Here is a 21,209-nt window from a genome sequence, read left to right on the forward strand (position 1 = left end):
CCAAAATGACTGGAATAGACAAAAATTCCAGTTCCCCATTATTACCAGCACCAGAATGAACTTGCCATTGACGGATGTTGCTTTGTGGAGATTGGGAGGTGTTGTATCAACCAAGTTGAGAGCTAAAGTGTTTGAGGAGCTACATGCCAGTCATCCAGGCGTGGTCAAAATGAAAGTCTTGGCTCAAAACTTTGTCTGGTGGCTGGGGATAGATCAACAAATTGAGCAGCTTGCACTATTTGGGATGTCAACACGTCTAGATGCTACCAAAAGCAGTGCTTCTCGATCCTGGAAAATGTCCTGATTGCCCTGGCAGAGTCTATTGTTAGAGAAGAAAAGTTTCCACAGCTGTCAGAGGCACTTCCTGTAAACCAGGATCAACTCCTACAACCAGCAAAGGAGGAGGCCCTAGAACCTAATATTGTTTCACAGCCACAAGTCTCTCCTGGCAAGCAGAGTGATTTCCCCCACCACCCCCAGGTCAGGAAAGGCGTTATCCCACAAGTGTAAGAAATCCTCCACAGCAATTAAATATTTAGGCCTGAATGGAACAATTTAAAATTGACTGTGTTTTGGATATGTATGTAGTAATTCTATTGAGCGGGAGAGAGCGCCAGAGTGTGAGAGTGTGAGAGTGTGAGAGTGTGAGAGTGTGAGAGTGTGAGAGTGTGAGAGTGTGAGAGTGTGAGAGTGTGAGAGTGTGAGAGTGTGAGAGTGTGAGAGTGTGAGAGAGTGAGAGAGTGAGAGAGTGAGAGTGTGAGAGAGTGTGAGAGTGTGAGAGTGTGAGAGTGTGAGAGTGTGAGAGTGTGAGAGTGTGAGAGTGTGAGAGAGTGAGAGAGTGAGAGAGTGAGAGAGTGTGAGAGTGTGAGAGTGTGAGAGTGTGAGAGTGTGTGAGTGAGAGAGAGAGAGAGAGTTATAGGAATGATGTTGGAAGGAATGTGTATTTAATATTTCAGTAATATTTGAGTAATATTGTAAACCTTGTTTAAGCATTCTTTATTTACATAATTCATTACAAGTGATATGTAAAAGTACATGAATACAAGCTGTCATTACGCTGTCATAAGTGGGTGCCTCACTAAAGTAAAATGAAGCATACACGAGTTACCCATCTCCTGTGCTTTGCTTTCGATTAGTTTCTGGATTTACAAAACATAACACAGCCTAATAAATCTTTCCACAAATGTACGTTCCAAGTCAATGCAGTAAATCTACACTGCACCAAATTCTATCTACATACAAAACCTCATTACACCAGTTTCTGAGCATAACATAGGCATTATGTCCTCTAAGAATTCAATTGGGTAAATGCTATTTTCATATATTGAGAGTGGCTTAACACACTTAATGAAGCTGTCCTCTGATACCCAGGTGATACACTGCACATCATCCTTTGGTGGTAAGACCAAAACTACCTCATGTAGTCTTTCCGAAACGCTGCATAGCTGCAGTAAAAGATCCTAGTTTTTCTTTACAATAAAGACCAACATACCATTTGCTTTTAATTTACCACTATGTCTGCATGAAGCATCCTGTGTTTCATGTATGAGTACTACCAAATCCCTCTATATTTAAGCATTTACTAGCTTTTGAACATTTAAATATATTCTGTTTCCCTGTACTTTGGACCTCAATGAATAAACCCATCTTTCCTCAAACTTTAATCCAGCTACCATTTATTTACCCATCACTTAATGTGTATAATGTTTTTCACAGACCCTCTTCCTCATGACTCATTTTGTCATCTGGCTTTATAAACTGAAAAGCAAGTCAATTCCCACCTGTAAAGCATGGGGAGACATGGAAACATTGATATTTCTAGAAACATGCCTTCTGGGCACAAGTGTTTGGAAAAATAACTGATCATATCCCATCTGCACAGCTGAAACTTTCAGACAGAGACTCTAGTAAACAAAACAGACAAACTGTTAAATTGAATATTCCAAAGATGTAATAAAACATTATCAGGTGGAATTTTCGAACAATACTGAATCATAACTGAGCTGATTTGGCATATTATCCATAAGATATAGGAGCAAAATTAGGCCATTTGGACCATTAACTCTGCTCTAGCATTTGATTGCGGGTCATTTATTTTCCGTCTCAACTCTTTCTACCTCCTTCTCCACCATCAGGAAAAGGTACTGTAGCATAAAAGCCAGGAGCAACAGGCTCCAGGACAACTTCTTCCACCAGGCCATTCATGCTGAAACAACTGTATTTCTATGTTATATTGCCTATCCTGTTGTACATACTATTTATTATAAATTACTATATACTGCACATTGCATATTTAGATAATCATAGTCATATTTTATTGATCCTGAGGGAAATTGGGTTTCGTTACAGTTGCACCAACCAAGAATAGAGTATAAATATAGCAATATAACAAACATATATAGCAAATATAGCAACAGATGGAGAAGTAAAGATTTTTAATCCTCATGTATATGAAGAATGCAAGTAATAAAGTCAATTCAATTCAAATCCCTGCAATATTTGATGCCCTTACTAATCAAAAACATATCAACCTCTGCTTTAATGTACTCAATGATCTGGCCTCATCATCTGTGGAAATGAATTCCACAGATTCACCATACTCCAGCTAAAGAAACTCCTCCTCATGACTGTTCTAAAAAGATGTCCTTCAATTCTGAGGCTGTATCCTCTGGTCCAAGGACTCTCCCACTATGTAAAACATCTTCCCCATGTCTACTCTATCCAGGCCTTTCAGTATTTGGAGATTTCAATGAGATCTCCTCTTTCTTCCGAACTCCAGCAAGTGCAGACCCAGAGCTAAGAAACGCAAACAAAAGGAATTCTGCAGATGCTGGAAATTCAAGCAACACACATCAAAGTTGCTGGTGAACGCAGCAGGCCACGCAGTATCTCTAGGAAGAGGTACTGCCGAAGAGTCTCGGCCTGAAATGTCGACTGTACCTCTTCCTAGAGATGCTGCCTGGCCTGCTGCGTTTACCAGCAACTTTGACGTGTGTTGCCAGAGCTAAGAAACACTTGTTTTAACCCTTTCATTCCCAGTGTCACTCTTGTGAACTTCCTACCTTGGGTATGGGGACCCAAAACTGCTCACAGTACTCCAAATGTGATTTGGCCAAAAACTTCTGAAGCCACAGCATTATATTCTTTCTTTTACATTCTAATCTTCTTCAAATGAATAGCAACTTTGCACTTGCTTTCCCTACTGCCACCTCAACCTACAAGTTAACCTCTAGGGAATGCTACATTAGGACTTCAAGTCCCTTTACATTTCCGATTTCTGAATTCTTTTGCCATTTAGAAAGAAGTCTACCCCTTTATTCCTTCTACCAAAATGCATGACCTTACATTTCCCTACACCGTATTCCATCTGGCACTTCTTTGACCATTCTAATCGGTCCAAGTTCTTCTGCAGATCACCTGCTCCTCCACCTACCTTCATATCATCGACAAACTTGGACACTGACCCATCAATTCCATCACCCAGATGATTAACATAGAACATGAAAAGTTGCAGACCCATTACCAACGCCTGTGGACTACTAGTCACTGGCAAACAGAAAAAGCCCCCTATATTCTCGGTCTTTCCTTTCTGCCAGTCAGTCAATCCTCTATCCATGCTAGTATCTTTCCTGTAATATCATGTGCTCTTACCTTGTTTAGCATCCTCCTGTGCAATACCTTGTCAAAGGCCTTCTGAAAATCTAAACATCCAGTGACTCTCCTTTGTCTATGTTAGGGCATATTTTGATGATGCAATATAGCAAAATTAATTTCTATAGCAACCAACTAGCTATAGTAATCAGTCAACATTTCAGGCCAAGACTCTTCTTTTCCATAGATGCTGCCTGGCCTGCTGAGTTTCTCCAGTATTTTGTGTGTGTTGCTTTGGATTTCCAACAGCTGAAGATCTTCTCGTGTTTGTGATATATTTGCATATGCATGAAAGCAATCAACACTCCACTGACCTGCAGAGACATGAATACAACTCGGAGACAATGATAACTAACACTCATTTTCAGCAACCCACACAAAATGCTGGAGGAACTCAGCAGGCCAGGCAGCATCTATGGAAAAAAGCAGTTGACGTTTTGGGACGAAACCCTTTGGCAGGATTGGAGAAAAAAAGCTGTGGAGTAGATTTGAAAAGTGAGGGGGAAGGTAAGAGAGAAACATCAGGCAACAGGTGAAACTTGGAGGGGGAGGGATGAAGTAAAGAGCTAGGAAGTTGATTGGTGAAATAGACAGAAGGTCGGAAGAAAAAAAAGGGGGGTGGGGGGGAGCAGCACCAGAGGGAGCCAATGGGCAGGCAAGGAGATAACACAAGAGGGAAAAAGGGATGGGAAATGGTGAAGGGAGTGGGGGAGGCATTACTGGAAGTTTGAGAAATCAAAGTTTATGCCATCAGGTTGGAAGCTACCTAAAAGGATTATAAGGTGTTATTCCTCCAACCTAATTGTGGCTTTATCTGAACAGTGGAGGAGACCATGAATAGACACATCGGAACGGGAAAGGGAAGTGGAATTAAAATAGGTGGCCACTGAGAGATCTGGCTTGTTCTGGTGGACAGAGCGTAGATGCTCGGCGAAGTGGCCTCCCAATCTACATCCGGTCTCACCGATATAGAGGAGGCCACACAGGGAGTACTGAACACAGTATATAACACCAACAGACTCACTGGTGAAGTGTGGCCTCACCTGGAAGGACTGTTTGGGTCCCTGAATGGTAGTGTTTCTCTGTCAACCCCCCCCCCCCCACCTCTCCAATCTACTCCTCAGCTTTTTTCCTCCAGTACTGCCAAAGGGTTTCGGCCCGAAATGTTGACTGCGCTTTTTTCCATAGATGCTGCCTGGCCTGCTGAGTTGCTCCAGCATTTTGTGTGTATTGCTCGTATTTCCAGCGTCTGCAGACTTTCTCATTTGTAACACTCATTTTGGGTGAGTTAGTGGGAAGATCCAGATATTTGAAGAATTATATGTAATTCAAAAAAAGCATTATGAGGGCATTATAACTATAGAAATTGTCCTGTTACCTTTGTTCCTTCACATATAAAACTGTGCTGTAACATTGGACCGGGGAGCCTCTCTCTCAAGAGTAACTCCAAAGGCTCATGTGTGTCCTGAATAAAGTCTTTCATATCTACCAGCTGCATCCCTCTGGTGGCTTTGTTAACAGTAAGGACATTTGAGGGCTCTTCCGGGATACATTCATTACCCATCACGTGGCCAGTGATCATTAGCACTCACATTTGGATCTGTTCAGGTCAGTGAATGCGGGATCACAGTGTATCACAAGTACAGCTCAGAGCTGAACTAGTAGATATAAAAATAGTGTGGTGTGTATGTGCGCATGAGTTTTTGCTTATGTAAGAGACAAGACATTTTTGTGTAATTTGGTGAGACACGGCCACCACTTGTGAAGGGTGGTTTCTGACCATTCGGGACACCAGTGGGGTGCATGTATACTTGTTTGGTGAAACTGTATAGTAGCAGACTTGTTAGTGTGTTTTAAAAGTAAGTTTGTAACCTTGGTGTAATGGCTTTAAATGCAAAGGGATAGAACAGGCATTACGAGTTCAGACATGCACAATTGGGAGATGGCAGAGTACATACTGTGTGGTTCTAAGTACTGTACGCACTGTTTGATATTTATCCATCATTTATATTTTCCGCAGAGTGGGAATTAGTGTGGAGATGTTATACCCATCTAGCGGGATGGCACCTATCAAAGTCAGGCAACATCAGGTCACAAGCCAGCCCCTGACCTTGATTACAGCCATCCATAAGCCCTGGGAAGAAGCAGCGCACTTTGTCAGAGCTGCCCGCGCATAAAGTCTGGCACAAGCTTGAAGAAATGACTGAAGTTCACCAGGTGCACCCCAAAGATATACATGTGCAGGTAAAATCAATAAGTCCAAGGAATATATGGGACAGTATGGCCCAGGGAGTGCAGGATGGTATATGGGCAACTACTGGGAAAGCCAGCAATGAACAGAGATATTGCTTCTTTAAAGGGGAAGTGAGGCAGCGACTGGGGGGAGGGGAGAGTAACTGGAGAATGAAAATGTCAGTGGTTCAGAAAGCTGATGAGCCAGCCTTGGATTATGCAGGATGTAAATATTGGGCGTCTAACTATTCAGGGTTGGATAATCAAGGGAGGGATGACCATTAACTCAGCCCACCATGAAGCTTTAGATTTGGGGATAGTGGTCAGATCGATCTACTCTCTGATAGTATCACAGGTGGTGAGGTAGACTAGATAAGGGGGAAGAGAAATCATGAAGTAACTGTAGTGGATGTAGCGACTGTGACGTCACACAGGACTTGCTTTGTGTGTCAGCAATCAGGGCACCTAGCAAAGTACTGCTGGAATAGGTGGAGGGTAAGGGAGGTGATTTCATGCAGCTGCAGCTTCTCAGACCATGGCTGGAGGATGTGTCCTGAAAAGGGCAAAGCATGAGAACCAATCACCAAAGCAGGCAGAATCCACAGCAGCGCCCTCTCTTTCTGATTGAACTACTGACCAAATTATAGAGCTGGTGAGGTCAGACCAACGGGCTGACAGCAGCTTCCATTGCCAGTACATCCATAGATGTACACAAGAGGCTTATTAGGGGACTGGAAATGTGAAATGTTAGTGGACACCAGAATTACCAGAAGTTGGAGAATTCTATGTTCATACCAAGGTAATTCCCTCCCCCTCCCTTCCCCTATCCCTATGTCACTCTGCCCCCTCCCCCAGCTACCTACCACCTCCCTTATGTTTCCGCCTCCTTCTACTACCCATTGTGTTTTCTCCTATTCTTTCTTCACCTTTCCTATCACCTCCCTGCCTCCCTTCCCCCACCCCTTTATTTTTCTCCTTACTGGTTTTTCACCTGGAACCTACCAGCCTTCTTCTTCCCACCCTCCCCCCACCTTCTTTATAGGGCCTCTGCCCCTTCCCCCTACAGTCCTGACGAAGGGTTCCGGCCCGAAATGTCGACTGATCGTTTTCATGGATGCTGCCCAACCTGCTGAGTTCCTCCAGCGTGTTGTGAGTGTAGGGATGTGTTCTTGAGGGCTTCCTGAATGTTTTATCTGTAATTTATTCACATTTCCATACCAACACGACACAAAAGCAGCACCACAAGGCAACATTCGTATTATATTTCATCAACTTAAGGTAATATTCAATGTAGTAAATCAGAGAAAGTTAACATACTAGGGTGTACAGTACAGTACTCACCAACAGTGGCAGGTGTGTTCGCTCCGGGAGATGAGTGGCTGTTGTGGTGTCGGGCAGCTTTACATGGATGAGGTGGATGGTTGTGTGTCGTCAGGATCATCAAGGACAGCAAGGGGTGAGGGAAGACTCACAAAACTCTCAGTACCACCGGCAGCAGGAGGTGACAGCGGTTCGAAGAAAGTGGTGAGGGTTGTTTGCTTAGCAACATTTTGTTTTTCAGCATAAATTTGCTTGTAGGGAAGAAGGCTTGACTGCAGGGAACGACTGAAATGCTGACTCCGTTCTAAACTTGGGTCCATGTCCATCGCCATTTGTGCCAAGTTTTCCGCAGCCTTAAAAAATTCTGCCAGTTGCTTCAGAGTGGAAGACCTGACCTCTTTCCAGGATTCATCAATGTTGTTGATGGCATGTCTGATGTTGAAGGACTTCCACCATTCCCTCACCGTTGTAAACTCCCGGGATTTTCAAAATCCTCTGTCGCTTGCAGCATCTGAGAGACAGTTTGCCGTAAAAAATATGCCTTGAATGTGGATATCACACTTTGGTCGTGTGGTTGAATCAGTGATGTTGTGTTAGGCGGCAGGAAACGCACTGTTATGTTAGGATGAATGCTGTCCAAATGTTTAGGATGGGCTGGCACATTGTCAAGCAAAAAAAGAACTTTAAAGGCAAGATTCTGCTCCCAGCAGTAGTGTTCAGCCTCAACCGCAAAATGATTAGCAACACCAATCTTCAAAGATTTGACCAGTGACCCATGCTTCCTTGTTAGCTGCCCAGTGGACAGGAAGCATATTCTTACTCAAGAGGGTTTAGTGAATGGTAAACTAAGAGAGGCTTCATCTTAGTCTCCTTCGGCATTGGAACACATAAGCAAAGTCAATCTATCCTTTGCTGTCTTGAAACCTGACAGTTTTTTCATCCTTACTTATGTAAGTGCGTTTCGGCATACGCTTCCAAAAAAAAGCCCGGTCTCATCTGCATTAAACACCTGCTTTGGTGTGCTGCCTAACTCAGCTACCATAGCCCGCAACTGCACAGGGTAGCGTCCCAGAGCTGTGTTACCTTCACCTGAAGCCGCCGTTTATAATTTCCAACTTTTTCTTCCAAGTGTTAAAGCGGTTCTCTACTGCTTGGCTGATGGCCCAGGACTTGACATCAGACGCTTAGGAGGCATAGTTAAATATTTCAAGCACAAAATCAGTGCACCGTAAGTAAAAACACAAAAGTTTAAGAGCGCAAAATAGCTCATCCATGCATTGCCAAAACCAATGTCAGACTGGCGGGAGTGAGACTGTGAGGTGTGCGCATGTGACTTGTATTGGCAGGAAAGCAGTGCTCCTCACATAACTGAGGTTTGGATGCATGTAAGGAGATGTTGGTAGAAATAGGTTCCTCGCGTAACTGTGAATCTGCATTGTCTGAAGATGCATATAACGAGGATAGGGTGTATTTGGAAAATTGCAAGTAATTCAAAAGAAGCATTATGAAGGCATTGTAACCATAGTTACCATTACCATTGTTCCTTAACATATAAAAATATGTTGTAATGTTGAATAGGGAAGCCTCTCTCTCAAGTGACTCCAAAACCTGTCAGCTCACATGGTCCCAAATAAAGACTTCTATCTACCAGCTGCACCTCTCCCGTGGCTTTGTTCATAGTCACAATAGTCTATTCTGCTTGTTATTTCCTCAAATAATTCCACAGATTTGTCAGCCAAGATTTCCCCTTGAGGAAACCATGCTGACTTTGGGCTAAATACCCTGAAACCTCACCCTTAATAACAGATTCTAATATCTTACCAATATCTTACCAACTACTGAAGTCAGGCTAATTGGTCTATAATTTCTCTTTTGCCTCACTCCCTTCTTAATTAGTGGAGTGACATTTGTGATTTTCAAGCCTCCATAACCATTCCAGCAACTAATGATTCTTGAAAGATCATTACTAATGACTCCGTAATCTCTTCAGCCACCTCTTTCCGAATACGGAGATATATTCCTACAGGTGACTTATTTACCATCAGACCTTTCATTTTCCCAAACATACTTCCTTATTAATTGCAACTACACTCACTTCTGCCCCTTCACTCTCTTGAATTTCTTCCACAGAAAACACAAAATACTTATTCAGTTCGCCTCCATTCTTTTAAACCCCATTACTGTCTTTTACTTTTAGATCTAACAGAACTTTTGGTATCCTCTTTTAATTTATTAGCTACCTTACTTTTATATTTCATCTTTTTTCTCCTTATTTTTAGTTGCTTTCTTAGTGGGTTTTTAAGCTTCCCAATCCACTAGCTTCCCACTATTTTTTTTTGCTACATTGAATATCCTGTTTTTGATTTATCCAATGCATTGTTGCAATGTAGGAATAAGATTTAATGCACTGGTCAGAGCCACAGAGATTCCATCAAGATGCAGAGTGAACCAACCGGTAAGCAGGATGGACTGATTATGAATCCTGCCTGAAAACTATCCAAGGACCAAATTTGGTTGCAATAACCACTTTGTCTACTGCCCGACAAAGCTTTAGGAAGAAGGGAGTAAACTTGGAAGGCTTGCAGTGAACTATTCTCTCCCCACTTAATATCTTCACGACGGATATAGAAGGTGTCATAAGCAAAATGGCATGATTGTTTGAATCTCTCAGCCGAATGGATTTCCTGTTAGTAATATCATTAAATTAATAATGTATCTCAGAAACAGCTGAGGGGGAGGGGGGAGGGAACTCTAGGAGTTTCTCCTCGGTAGACACTTGGTCTAGTAAGGAAATCCAGTAACAACATTAAATTAAAACTAGACTATTAACTAAAGTCTGGAAGCAACTTTTTTTTCCAAAAAAACACAGGAGGTACACGAACCAATCTCTGTCAGCAGACATAATGGATTATATACGGGAGAAACAGATAAATGACCAAGCATGTTCAAGTAGGTCAAAAGGCTGGCTGCTGTTACAATGTTAACATAAATGTATAGATGTCAATATCGATATGGGCTGAAAAATGACAAGCCCTTTACCTATGACAATTACATCAGAATTTCTGTCATTATCTCAGAATTATAATCATATCCTTTTCTTTCACCAGTATTAAACAGCAGAAATATGCTAAAAGCAAAGGCACCTTTATTTTCGTAGCAAGTTAAGGTGGTTCAGCTTGCCACCAGACACAAACCAATTTCCACAGGTGTACTGTACTGGTTGCAACATGATCTGGTATGGCAATTCAAATGCACAGGAACGTGAGAATGCGCAGAAAGTCATGGATTCTGCCCAACGTATCACAAGCACATCCCTCTCCACCATTGTTAGAATATACCAGAGAGATGTTACCCATCTATCAAAGATCCTCACCAGGCAGGCTGTTTTTGCAGCTACCATCAGAAAGGAGGTACAGAATCCTGAAGACTCACACCATCAAGTTCTAGGACAGTTACTTCTCTTCAACCATTAAGTTCATGAACCAACCCATATCACTAGTTCAGCAACACGCTGACCACTGTGCACAAAAATTGACCTTTTTAAATCTTTACAATTTAGCAAAATGATCATTAAAAAATAACTTAAACTTTAAAGATTTTTTTAAATTAACAAAATGTTAAAAATACTTTGCAAGCCACTCAATAGACTGATGTTTCAGCCTAAATACTTTTGAGTGAAAGCAATGGCATCCAGGAAACTGTTGGGACAAGACTAGAAAACTCTTAATTTATTTCCCTGTTTGTACAAATTAGCTACCCCCAAGTACAGCAACAGCACACATAGCTTGCTTTTCTATAGCACCTTTCATGTCAAAGCATTTCAAATAATTGTCCAGCCAAAGTACTTTTTTCAATATTCTAAAGGAGGAAAATGCAAATAGCCAATTTGTGCACAGCAAGTAACCACAATGATAATGAGATAAATCAAAAAATCTGTTTTGAGCAAATTGGCTAGAAATAATTGCTAAACTAACAGAAATTCAGTTACTCTTTTTCCAGAAGTTTGAAGGAACATATTGTCCACCCAAACAGCCACAGGCTTATCTAATTCAAAAGATAGCAGAGCTGGCATTTCCTCAGTGTCACAGTGTTAATTTATATTTTGCTATATTAAAACACTGAATTTTGGCTTAAACCCAGAATGTTCTGATTTTGAGCTAAGGCCAAATTGACGGAAGAGTTTTAAGCACTGGATTAGGGAAGTTTGGCCCATGTCCGCAGCTGTATGAAGGACAATAGGAAGATCAAGAAATAAATTGCTACTATGGCTAAATATCCAGACACATAACGCACGTTCACACATAGGTACAGACTAAATTTTAGGACAATGAAACAGTTAAAAACTATAGAATAACTTTAAGAGGAAGGGTGGAGATGAGACTGGGGTGAGCAATTGAGAAAAAGACAACAAGAAAAATCCAGATACTCAGTCAAATTATTTGCCATAAATCTCAAAATGATTTTGTATCAATTTTCAAAAAATTTTCAACTTAAGCCAACAGCATTTCTAGGCAATTTTACATGAATCATAGCACGAATATTGTTCAAGCAGAGTGTAATAACATACTGGATTTTATTTTAAATTCTCCTGACTGTACTATCTTTTATTACAAATTGCACAAAGGTATGCATTTGAATTACCCATTTATTGTTGGTGTAAATCGATTTGAACACTGCACTGATAATCTAAACCCCTGCTAACTTGATTTAATTTCACTGCAGAATGCTCCAGAAGACACTGGACTTAAGAGTGTTTTCTGTAGACAGCTCTGTCAATGGCACACAAAGCTTGCCGATTCCCTCTGCTAAATGATTAGAAGTTCTATCTAAACAGAAGTCAAGCAACATAGATGGAAAAACAGCCACTGGAGTCAGTCTGGTAGCTGCAATGCAAATACATCCAAAATGATGCAACAGATTGGATGTCACAGTGTTTCCCATAAAATGCAAGCACTGGTTAGGGTCAGTTGCACGCAAAGAAATGGGCCCTCTATCTGAACGTATCCATGTCGACTTTTTTTGCCTATGTACACTAATCCTATTTAGCCATATTAGGACCACATCCTTCTATGCTTTGTCTTTTTAAGTGTCTCTCTAAATACCTCTTAAATGTAGGTTAAAAGGGTAAAGGAACATAATTGAACATGACTACTTCTGCTACCATACCATTGCTAAAGGAAAAAAATCAGCACAGTCACTCCACCGCACAAAAAAAGTTCAAGTTAAAAAGTTGAGAAACCTAAGTTTTAAATTTTTAAATAAGATGATCCTCATTTTCCAGAAGGTTAGAAACCTTAGAGTTACAAGTTAGTAGTTTTATGTTTAAAGGCTCTTAAAATGAATTAGGTGCTCCAATGTCATACATTCACGTATAAATTGCTCATGATTCAGAAAGGCATATATATGAAATAAAAATTCCTTGCATCATCCACACAGATCAACTGCTTCTTCATTACAAATTAACAGATTTATAATATGGTAGTTCCAAAGCCCAGGAACAATTTTCAAAATTAAAACTTAACTCAGCCCAATTAGAAGAATCATACTTACTAGCTAGAAGGAGACAAGAAAGGGCAATGACATAAAGTTGCTTTGCTGCAACATCGTAGTGGTCCATGAAGAGATCTAGTAAGTAAACAGCGAGGTGACGTGCTGTGGGGCATAGCTGGTAGCGATTGCTCAGAATGGCGAGGAGGTCAGCAAAATAGCGGCGCAAGCCAATCTGTGGTGAATGAGCCTTGTAGACAGGCAGCTTCAGTTCCTATACACACAATGCAAAAGAGCAGGGAAAAGAAAAGACAGCGTCAAGTGTGTGTGTCTTGACAGAAAGAATACCTAGAAACTCTCGCTTACCACCTGCTAGTATGGTCTGGCTGCTTAGCAACAAAGTACAATTTTAAAAAATACAGAACAGTTGTCAGCATAGGATTTAGACAAGGAAGGAAAAAAATTGCAAAGCACAGCCAGTCATTGGGAGGTGTGTCATTGTGGTAGGAAAACCTCATAAACCCCCAAGCAGAGTACCAGGGCACGCTCCAGTAAGCTCCAGGCTTTTCAGAGCCTGTGTCAAATGCCACATTTGGCAATGAATGAACAGCTGCATGCTGAGCTTGGTGAAGCCAGAACTTTGATGCTTGCAGGTGACCCTCATTAATGTAAATAAAAAGCCACATTTCAGACAGCAGTCTAACTGGTTGCAATCACACCTAACAGGGCAAAAAAAAATTCACGCTTGCCGTTTGACCCCCTTCCAATTGTTTTCCAGCATCTCTTCAAATTCTATCACCCATTTAGACCTCCTGGTGGGATAAAAAGATGTGTCAAATTGATATTTGTTGTTTTAACAGTTAGCTACTCCTAGTTTACTTTCCTCATGGTTTACATTCAAGAACCAAATTGGAATCTCAAAAATGACCAGGTAACATATCCCCCTCAGGAAAATTCAGATTTGAAAATTAAAAATATTCATTGAATTATACATCAGAGGAAGAAACCTTGTGATGCAAGTGTATCAGATTGCTTTTTAAATAACTAATTTGGCAACTTGCGCTCTAGAGTAAACATTGGAATTAGAAAACTTCATACTGCCCTAAAACAAAAGTTGCACCCAGACCGTCTTCAAAACATGAGCTACAATACGGTGAATATTTGATTTGGCCTGATATATTTTAAGCAATTTTGAAATCATTTTCTGGGTTTGAAACTTCCACCTCTTGATTGTTTTGAGAAAGTACACACAATGTTGGTTTCTTACTTATAATTTCCCGTGAGGACTGTCAACTTTTCTAGCAAGAGAAAGTAATAGATATATGGACATTCACGGCACAAGGATAAAATTCAGATGACCTCCTTTGGTATGTACAGAAACAAAGCAACAGAAAGGTTATTCTACCTACAATGATGCCACACCTGCAATTTGGGCAGTATTCAAAAAGAATGGAAATGCACAATATCTATACACATTTGTAAATATCAGAGAAAATGCTCATATACTGGGAATGGCTTCAACACCAAAACAGGAACTATAACTTCAAACATGGAAGGCACAGTTCTTCAGAAAGGTTTCAGCAAAAATAAATAGTACATGTTAATTTAAAGATTATATTATGGCAATCAAATTCCTCTTACAAGAGGTTTCCTATGAATAGCTTGCCTCTAAAAAACCAGCACTGGCATGGAAACAACCGTAGGTTTGCTTCCCATTACCTCACCACTTCTTTTAAAATAACTTTTTTTTGCACTACATATATACACACACACTAAATGTAAGTTTTTTCCCTCTATATTTAACATGTATTTCACTGTACAGTTGTAGTAGAGTCAATGAATTTCACAACATATGCTGGCGATATTAAACCTGATTCTGAAATCATTCCTTTCTTACTTCAGTCCTGACTCAATGCAGCAACTGAGTCCAAAACCAACCATGATAACTAGAATGTTCTGGTATTGTTTGGACAACAAAAGATAAAGAATTGCTGAGTAGCATCCAATTAATTTTTTTGGGGGGGGGGGAGTGACTAATATAAAATAGACAATATTTCAATATTCATTTCAACAAAAAAATGGCTTCATAAATATTCATACTTATTTGGAACAACGTGGATTTTTAAAAAATGCTTAATCTTGAAACAAAGTGATTTATATACTTCCAATAACCAATTTGGAGCTCTGTATAGCCAGCTTTGTCATTTTTAAGATTTAAGCTTTTATACACCACCCACAAGCAAAGATCAAAAGTTTCTAAGAACTTGAAGGAAATTGGTGTTCTTATTTTAAAAAGCCAGTAACCAGTATTATGACATCAAATTGTTGTTGACCCCAACATCACCATTTTGCAGTTGTACGAAAGATCCCACCAGAAACATTACATCATGTTCATATTTTTATTATGATTTTGAACTAAACATGCTTTGAAATGTCACTATCCGAGTTCTCAAAAACAAAAAAGTTCTCACAATTCTGATCGGTAATAAACCTAAGCGCAACAGAAACAAGTCTGTTATTTTAATAAAACAAAAGTAACGACTCGATAACATTTCACCCATACCAAACGAACACAATCAGAGGACTTTAAACAACTGGCAGTAGTGGGAAAACCACTGGGTTTAAATAGTTCCTTTTTAAAAACACAATATTCGTTACAAGCTGTGAAGAACTGCTCTAACAAAAAAACGGAATCAAGCACCTTCTCAGCGGCAGGGGGGGGGGGACCTCGAGTTGTGAAACTTTTCAAAGAGACGCACCGAACAAAAGGGACAGTTAAATGGCTCGGGCCGGGGGTGTAGGCGGTTCAATAATAACGGGCCGCCTCACCCGGCTTCTGGCTCAAGACACACAAGACAAGCCAAGCCAAGCCAAGCCGAGCAGGGTCGGGTCGGGTCGGGCCCCGCTCCGAAGCTGCTAACCGATGAGCCGGTACCACCCCCACCCACGCCCACGCCCTCCGGCCGAGGTGTAAGCGCAGACCTTTACTCTCAGCGCCTGGTGGATGTCGCCGGCCAGCTGCCCCTTCCACCACTGCTCCTCCGGCTCCATCCTTCCCATCCACACAAAGGGGCCCTTCCGATCCGAGCGCACGGGCATCCGCCAGCGGCCGGGCGATGGGATGGCCGCCTTTCCCCCCCTCCCACCCACCCCACACCCTGCGAGTGGCGGCAAGAAGGGCGCAGAGGACGCAGCTGCTGGCGGCGCACGGACGCCGGACGGACCACCGCCCGGACCTCAGCTCCGAGCGAAGCGCTAGCGGCTGCAGCTCGGGCTGGCCGCCCAACGGCAGACACTGCGCATGCGCCGAGAGCAAGCCGCTGGAGGGCGGGGCCGAGAAAGGGGCAGGGACGGGGGGAAGGGCCCCGTGCAAGGGGGCGTGGTCGAGGTGGGGCTATCGGGAGACAGGTACGGTCGAGGGGTGGAGTCACAGGCACGGCTAGACGTAGGAGGCGGGGCCAGAGACGCGGGTGGGTCCGAAGAGCGCTTGATACAGGCTGTGGGGAAAGGGTAGAGGGGTGGTAGTACTCCAAATGATGAGGCTGGCAGAGGAGATCGGTGTACAGAACCGTGGAGACGGAGTGGTGGAGCTGCTGTCTGTCAACTGTAAACAGAATATGCTTACACAATTCAATAGCTTAGACAGTATTTGTGGAGAGAGAGCGAATGTTAACTGGAAAAAGTTAGAAGTGATGCAAGTTAAATGTTGCTGAGAAAGAGACTTTTTTTCACCTGTGGATGCTGGAAATTTGCACAAACTAAAAATACTGAAAGCAGTGGGTCAAGCAGCAGTTGTGGAGAGAAGCGACGCTAACTGGGAGATGTTAGAAAAGGAAAAAGTAGAATGGAAATGAAAGAATGAAGTTTTGCCTCCATAAAGTGAAAGGCCGTAATGGGATGTCCTGCTTCCACCTGAAGGAGTGGACGTGTCTCAGTAAAGCAGTTCTGTGAATTGAACTGTAGATGCTGGAAATTTGTTATGCAAAGTGAAAATGCTGGAAACATTCAGCGGGTCAGCGAACGTCTGTAGAGACAATAATCTGCTGCTGACGGATCAAACAAGATGCTTGGGGAGCTCCGTGGGTCAGGGAACTTCTGCGTAGGGGATGATGGGCAGGCGACGTTTCACTCGGGACCCTTCGCTTGGATTGAAGGATTGTCAGAATAAAGAGGTGAGGCAAATAGTGGAGCAAGAACCGTGATAGTGTTCAAACAAAAGGCAGTGGAGACGAGTTCAGCTGAAGTAATGATGTCTTCAAAGGCAATGGAGATAGCGGTCTGATGATCGTTGACGTGGCCATAGTCTATGAATGGATACGAGAAAGTTTTGAAAGCTGCTGCCTATCGACTATAGCAACTGACTATCACCTTCGCGCTCTCCTCACCCCGCTGTTCCTGTCTGCCTACCCTACCTCCCTTATGTAATTCCATGCTCCACCTCCCTTTCTGATCAGATTCCAACACCTGCAGACCTTTGACACTTCCAGCCTCTCTATTTCCTCTCTTCCCTCTGCTACCTGCCTATCAGACCTCCTTACTTAGATCTGCCTATTTCTTGCCAGCTCGAGTACTTGACCTTTTCCCACACCTCTTTACACTGGCTAGCACCTCTCTATCTTTTACTCTAGATGTAGAGTCTTGACCTGAAGCCCGGCCATTTTTCTCCACAGATGCTGCCTGATCCACTGAGTTCCTCCTACTTCTTGTCTCTGGTATGAGTTATTGGTTTATGTGCATGATCTTTGTCAAGTTCTTTTAAGAAAACAGAAAAAAATATCTTAAGTGGTAGTGGTGCTAGCTTAAAAAATGTGGTGAAGACTGGTAAACTGCAAAAAGGTATGTTTGTAAGAGAAGTAAGGTGGCAGGAGATGAACAAATTCAAGAAGGCTGTGACGTGCCAAATCACGGAAGATGAGGTGCTATCTCGGGAACATTCAATCAGCTTCATAGAAATCCGTAAACAGAGGGCAAACTGGAAATGAGATGGACAGTGAAAGTGAAAGGCCATAATGTGATCTCCTGCTTCCAACTGAAGGAGTGGACGTGTCTCAGTAAAGCAGTTCTGTGAATTGTTGTACCCCTACAACATGCACCCAGAACATTGCAACACAGGAACATCCCCTTCAGCCCAAAAATTCTCAATTCCTGGATTCCTACATTGATTTATGAAGGCCAATATGCCAAAATCTTTCTTTACGACACTCCTCGGTGCCCTAGCTCTCACTGTGTAAGACCTACCCTGGCAGGTCCTCCCAAAGTGCAACACTTCATACTTGTCTGCATTAAATTCCATCAGCTGTTTTCTCAGTCCATTTTTTCCAGCTGGTCAGGATCCCACTGCAAGCTTTGACAGTCTTCCTCGCTAACTACCACGCACCCAATCTTGTGTCATCCGCAAATGTGCAGATCAAGTTAACCATATTATCATCCAGATCGCTGATATAGATGACAAACAACAGACCCAGCACCGATCCCTGTGGGATTCCACTAGTCAAAGGCCTCCAGTCGCAGAGGTAACCATCTACCACCATTCTCTGGCTTCTCCTGCAAATCCGATGTCCAATCCAATCCACTACCTTCTTGACCTTCCTCTCATGCGGGCCCTCGTCGAATGCCTTGCTGAAATCCATGTAGACAACATCCACTGCCTTATTTTCATCAACTTTCCTGGTAGCTTCCTCAAAAAAACTCTGCTAGGGCCTCTGCAGTTTCTGCACTTGCCTCTCACAGGGTCTGAGGGAGCACCTTGTCAGGCCCTGGGGATTTGTCCACACTAATTTGCCTCAAGACAGCAAACCCTCCTCTGTAATCTGTATAGCATCAATGACCTCACTGCTACATTGCCTCATTTCTATAGACTGTCTCACAGTAAATACAAATGCAAAGAAATCTGTTCAAGATCTCCACCATCTCTTTTGGATCCACATATAGATTACTATTCTAATCTTCCAGAGGACCAATTTTGTCCCTTACAATCCTTTTGCTCTTAATATATCTGTAGAAGTCCTTGAGTTGGCGTACATATTGGTACCAACGACATAGGCAGGAAAAAGGAGGAGGTCGTGAAAACAGAAGGAAGGAAGTTGTAATGCAGGCCCTCAAAGGTAGTAATCTTGGGACTACTGCCTGTGCCACGCAACAGTGAGTATAAGAATAGAGTGAGGTGGAGGATAAATGTGTGGCTGAGGGATTGGAGCAGGTGACAGGGATTCAGATTTCTGGATCATTGGGACCTCCTTTGGGGCAGGAATGACCTGTACAAAGAGGACGGGTTGTACTTGAATCCCAGGGGGACCAATATCCTGGCGGGGAGGTTTGCAAAGGCTAATGGGGGGAGTTTAAACTAGAATTGCAGGGGGGTGGGAACCAAACTGAAGAGACGGTGGAAGGGACTGTTGGCTCACAAATGGAGAAAGCTTGGAGACGGTGCGAGAGGGTGGATAGGCAGGTGATAGAGAAAGGGTGTGCTCAGACCAATAGTTTGAGCTGTGTCTGTTTTACTGCAAGAAGCATCATGAACAAAACGAATGAGCTTAAAGCATGGATCAGTACTTGGAGCTATGATGTTATGGCCATTACAGAGACTTGGGTGGTTCAGGGGTAGGAATGGTTACTTAGAGTGCCAGTATTTAGATGTTTCAGAAAGGACAGGGAGGGAGGCAAAAGAGGTGGGTGGGTGGCACTGCTGATCAGAGATAGTAACATGGCTATAGAAAAGGAGGAAGTCATGGAGGGATTGTCTACTGAGTCTCTGTGGGTGTAATAATAACAGTGTTGTTGTGGTGGGAGATTTTAATTTCCCAAATATTGATTGGCATCTCCCTAGAGCAGGTGGTTTAGATGGGCTGGAGTTTGTTTGTTCAGGAAGGTTTCCTGACACAATATGCAGATAACCCTACAAGAAGAGAGGCTGTACTTGATCTGGTATTGGGAAATGAACCTGGTCAGGTGCCCGGTCTCTCAGTGGGAGAGCATTTTGGAGATAGTGATCACAATTCTATCTCCTTTTCCATAGCATCGGAGAGAGATAGGAACAGACAAGTTAGGAAAGTGTTTAATTGGAGTAAGGGGAAATATGAAGCTATCAGTCAGAAACTTGGGAACAGGTATTCTCAGGGAAATTAACGGCAGAAATGCAGTAAATGTTCAGGGGATATTTGCGTGGCAGTCTACATAGGTACTTTCCAATGACACAGGGAAATTATGGTAGGGTACAGGAACCCTGGTGTACAAAGGCTGTTGAAAATCTAATCAAGAAGAAAAGAAAAGCTTATGAAAGGTTTAAAAAAATACTAGGTGATGATAGAGACCTAGAAAATTATAAGGCTAGCAGGAAGGATCTTAAGAATGAAATTAGGAGAGCCAGAAGGGGCCATGAGAAGGCCTTGGCTGACAGGATTAAGGAAAACCCCAAGGCATTCTACAAGTACGTGAAGAGCAAAAAGATAAGACGTGAGAGAATAGGACCAATCAAGTGTGACAGTGGAAAAGTGTGTATGGAACCGGAGGAGATAGCAGAGATACTTAATGAAAACTTTGCTTCAGTATTCACTACGGAAAAGGATCTTGGTGATTGCAGGGATGACTTACAGCAGATTGAAAAGCTTGAGCATATAGACATTAAGAAAAAGGATGTGCTGGAGCTTTTGGAAACAATCAAGTTGGATAAGTCACCGGGACAGATGAGATGTACCCCCAAGCTACTGTGGGAGGCGAAGGAGGAGATTGCTGAGCTTCTGGCATTGATCTTTGCATCATCAATAGGGACAGGAGAGGTTCTGGAGGATTGGAGGATTGCAGATGTTGTTCCATTATTCAAGAAAGGAAGTAGAGATAGCCCAGGAAATTATAGACCAGTGAGTCTTAGCTCAGTCATTGGTAAGTTGATGGAGAAGATCCTGAGAGGCAGGATTTATGAATATTTGGAGAGGCATAATATGACTAGGAATAGTCAGCATGGCTTTGTTAAAGGCAGGTGGTGCCTTACAAGCCTGATTGAATTTTTTGAAGATGTGACTTAAACATATTGATGAAGCTAGAGTAGTAGATGTAGTGTATATGGATTTCAGCAAGGCATTTGACAAGGTACCCCATGCAAGACTTATTGAGAAAGTAAGGAGGCATGGGATCTAAGGGGACATTGCTTTGTGGATTCAGAACTAGCTTGCCCATAGAAGGCAAAGAGTGGTTGTAGACGGGTCATATTCTGCATTAGAGGTCGGTGACCAGTGGTGTGCGTCAGGGATCTGTTCTGGGACTGCTTCTGTTCGTGATTTTTATAAATGATCTGGATGAGGAAGTGGAGGGCTGGGTTAGTAAATTTGCTGATGACACAAAAGTTGGGAGTACTGTGGATAGTGTGGAGGGCTGTCAGAAGTTACAGCGGGACATGGATAGGATGCAAAACTGGGCTGACAAGTGGCAGATGGAGTTCAACCCAAATAAGTGAGGTGGTTCATTTTGGTAGGTCAAATACGATGGCAGAATATAGTATTAACGGTAAGACTCTTGGCAGTGTG

The 21,209-nt window shown here is 42.5% G+C and overlaps 1 protein-coding gene across 1 annotated transcript in view; it reads right to left on the reverse strand.

Moving 5' to 3' along the window:
* Positions 1–15,820, reverse strand: part of ccnjl (cyclin J-like) — a 75,713-nt gene extending 59,893 nt beyond the window's left edge. The window contains exons 1-2 of the mRNA XM_072263692.1: positions 15,673–15,820; positions 12,754–12,964 (exon numbers count right to left, since the gene is read on the reverse strand). Of these exons, the coding sequence (XP_072119793.1) occupies positions 12,754–12,964; positions 15,673–15,789 (328 nt within the window). The 5' untranslated portion in view covers positions 15,790–15,820. The remainder of the gene's footprint in view (positions 1–12,753; positions 12,965–15,672) is intronic.
* Between the last annotated feature and the right edge of the window lie 5,389 nt (positions 15,821–21,209).

This window comes from Mobula birostris, chromosome 7 (assembly GCF_030028105.1).
Source record: "Mobula birostris isolate sMobBir1 chromosome 7, sMobBir1.hap1, whole genome shotgun sequence".
NCBI lineage: Eukaryota > Metazoa > Chordata > Chondrichthyes > Myliobatiformes > Myliobatidae > Mobula > Mobula birostris.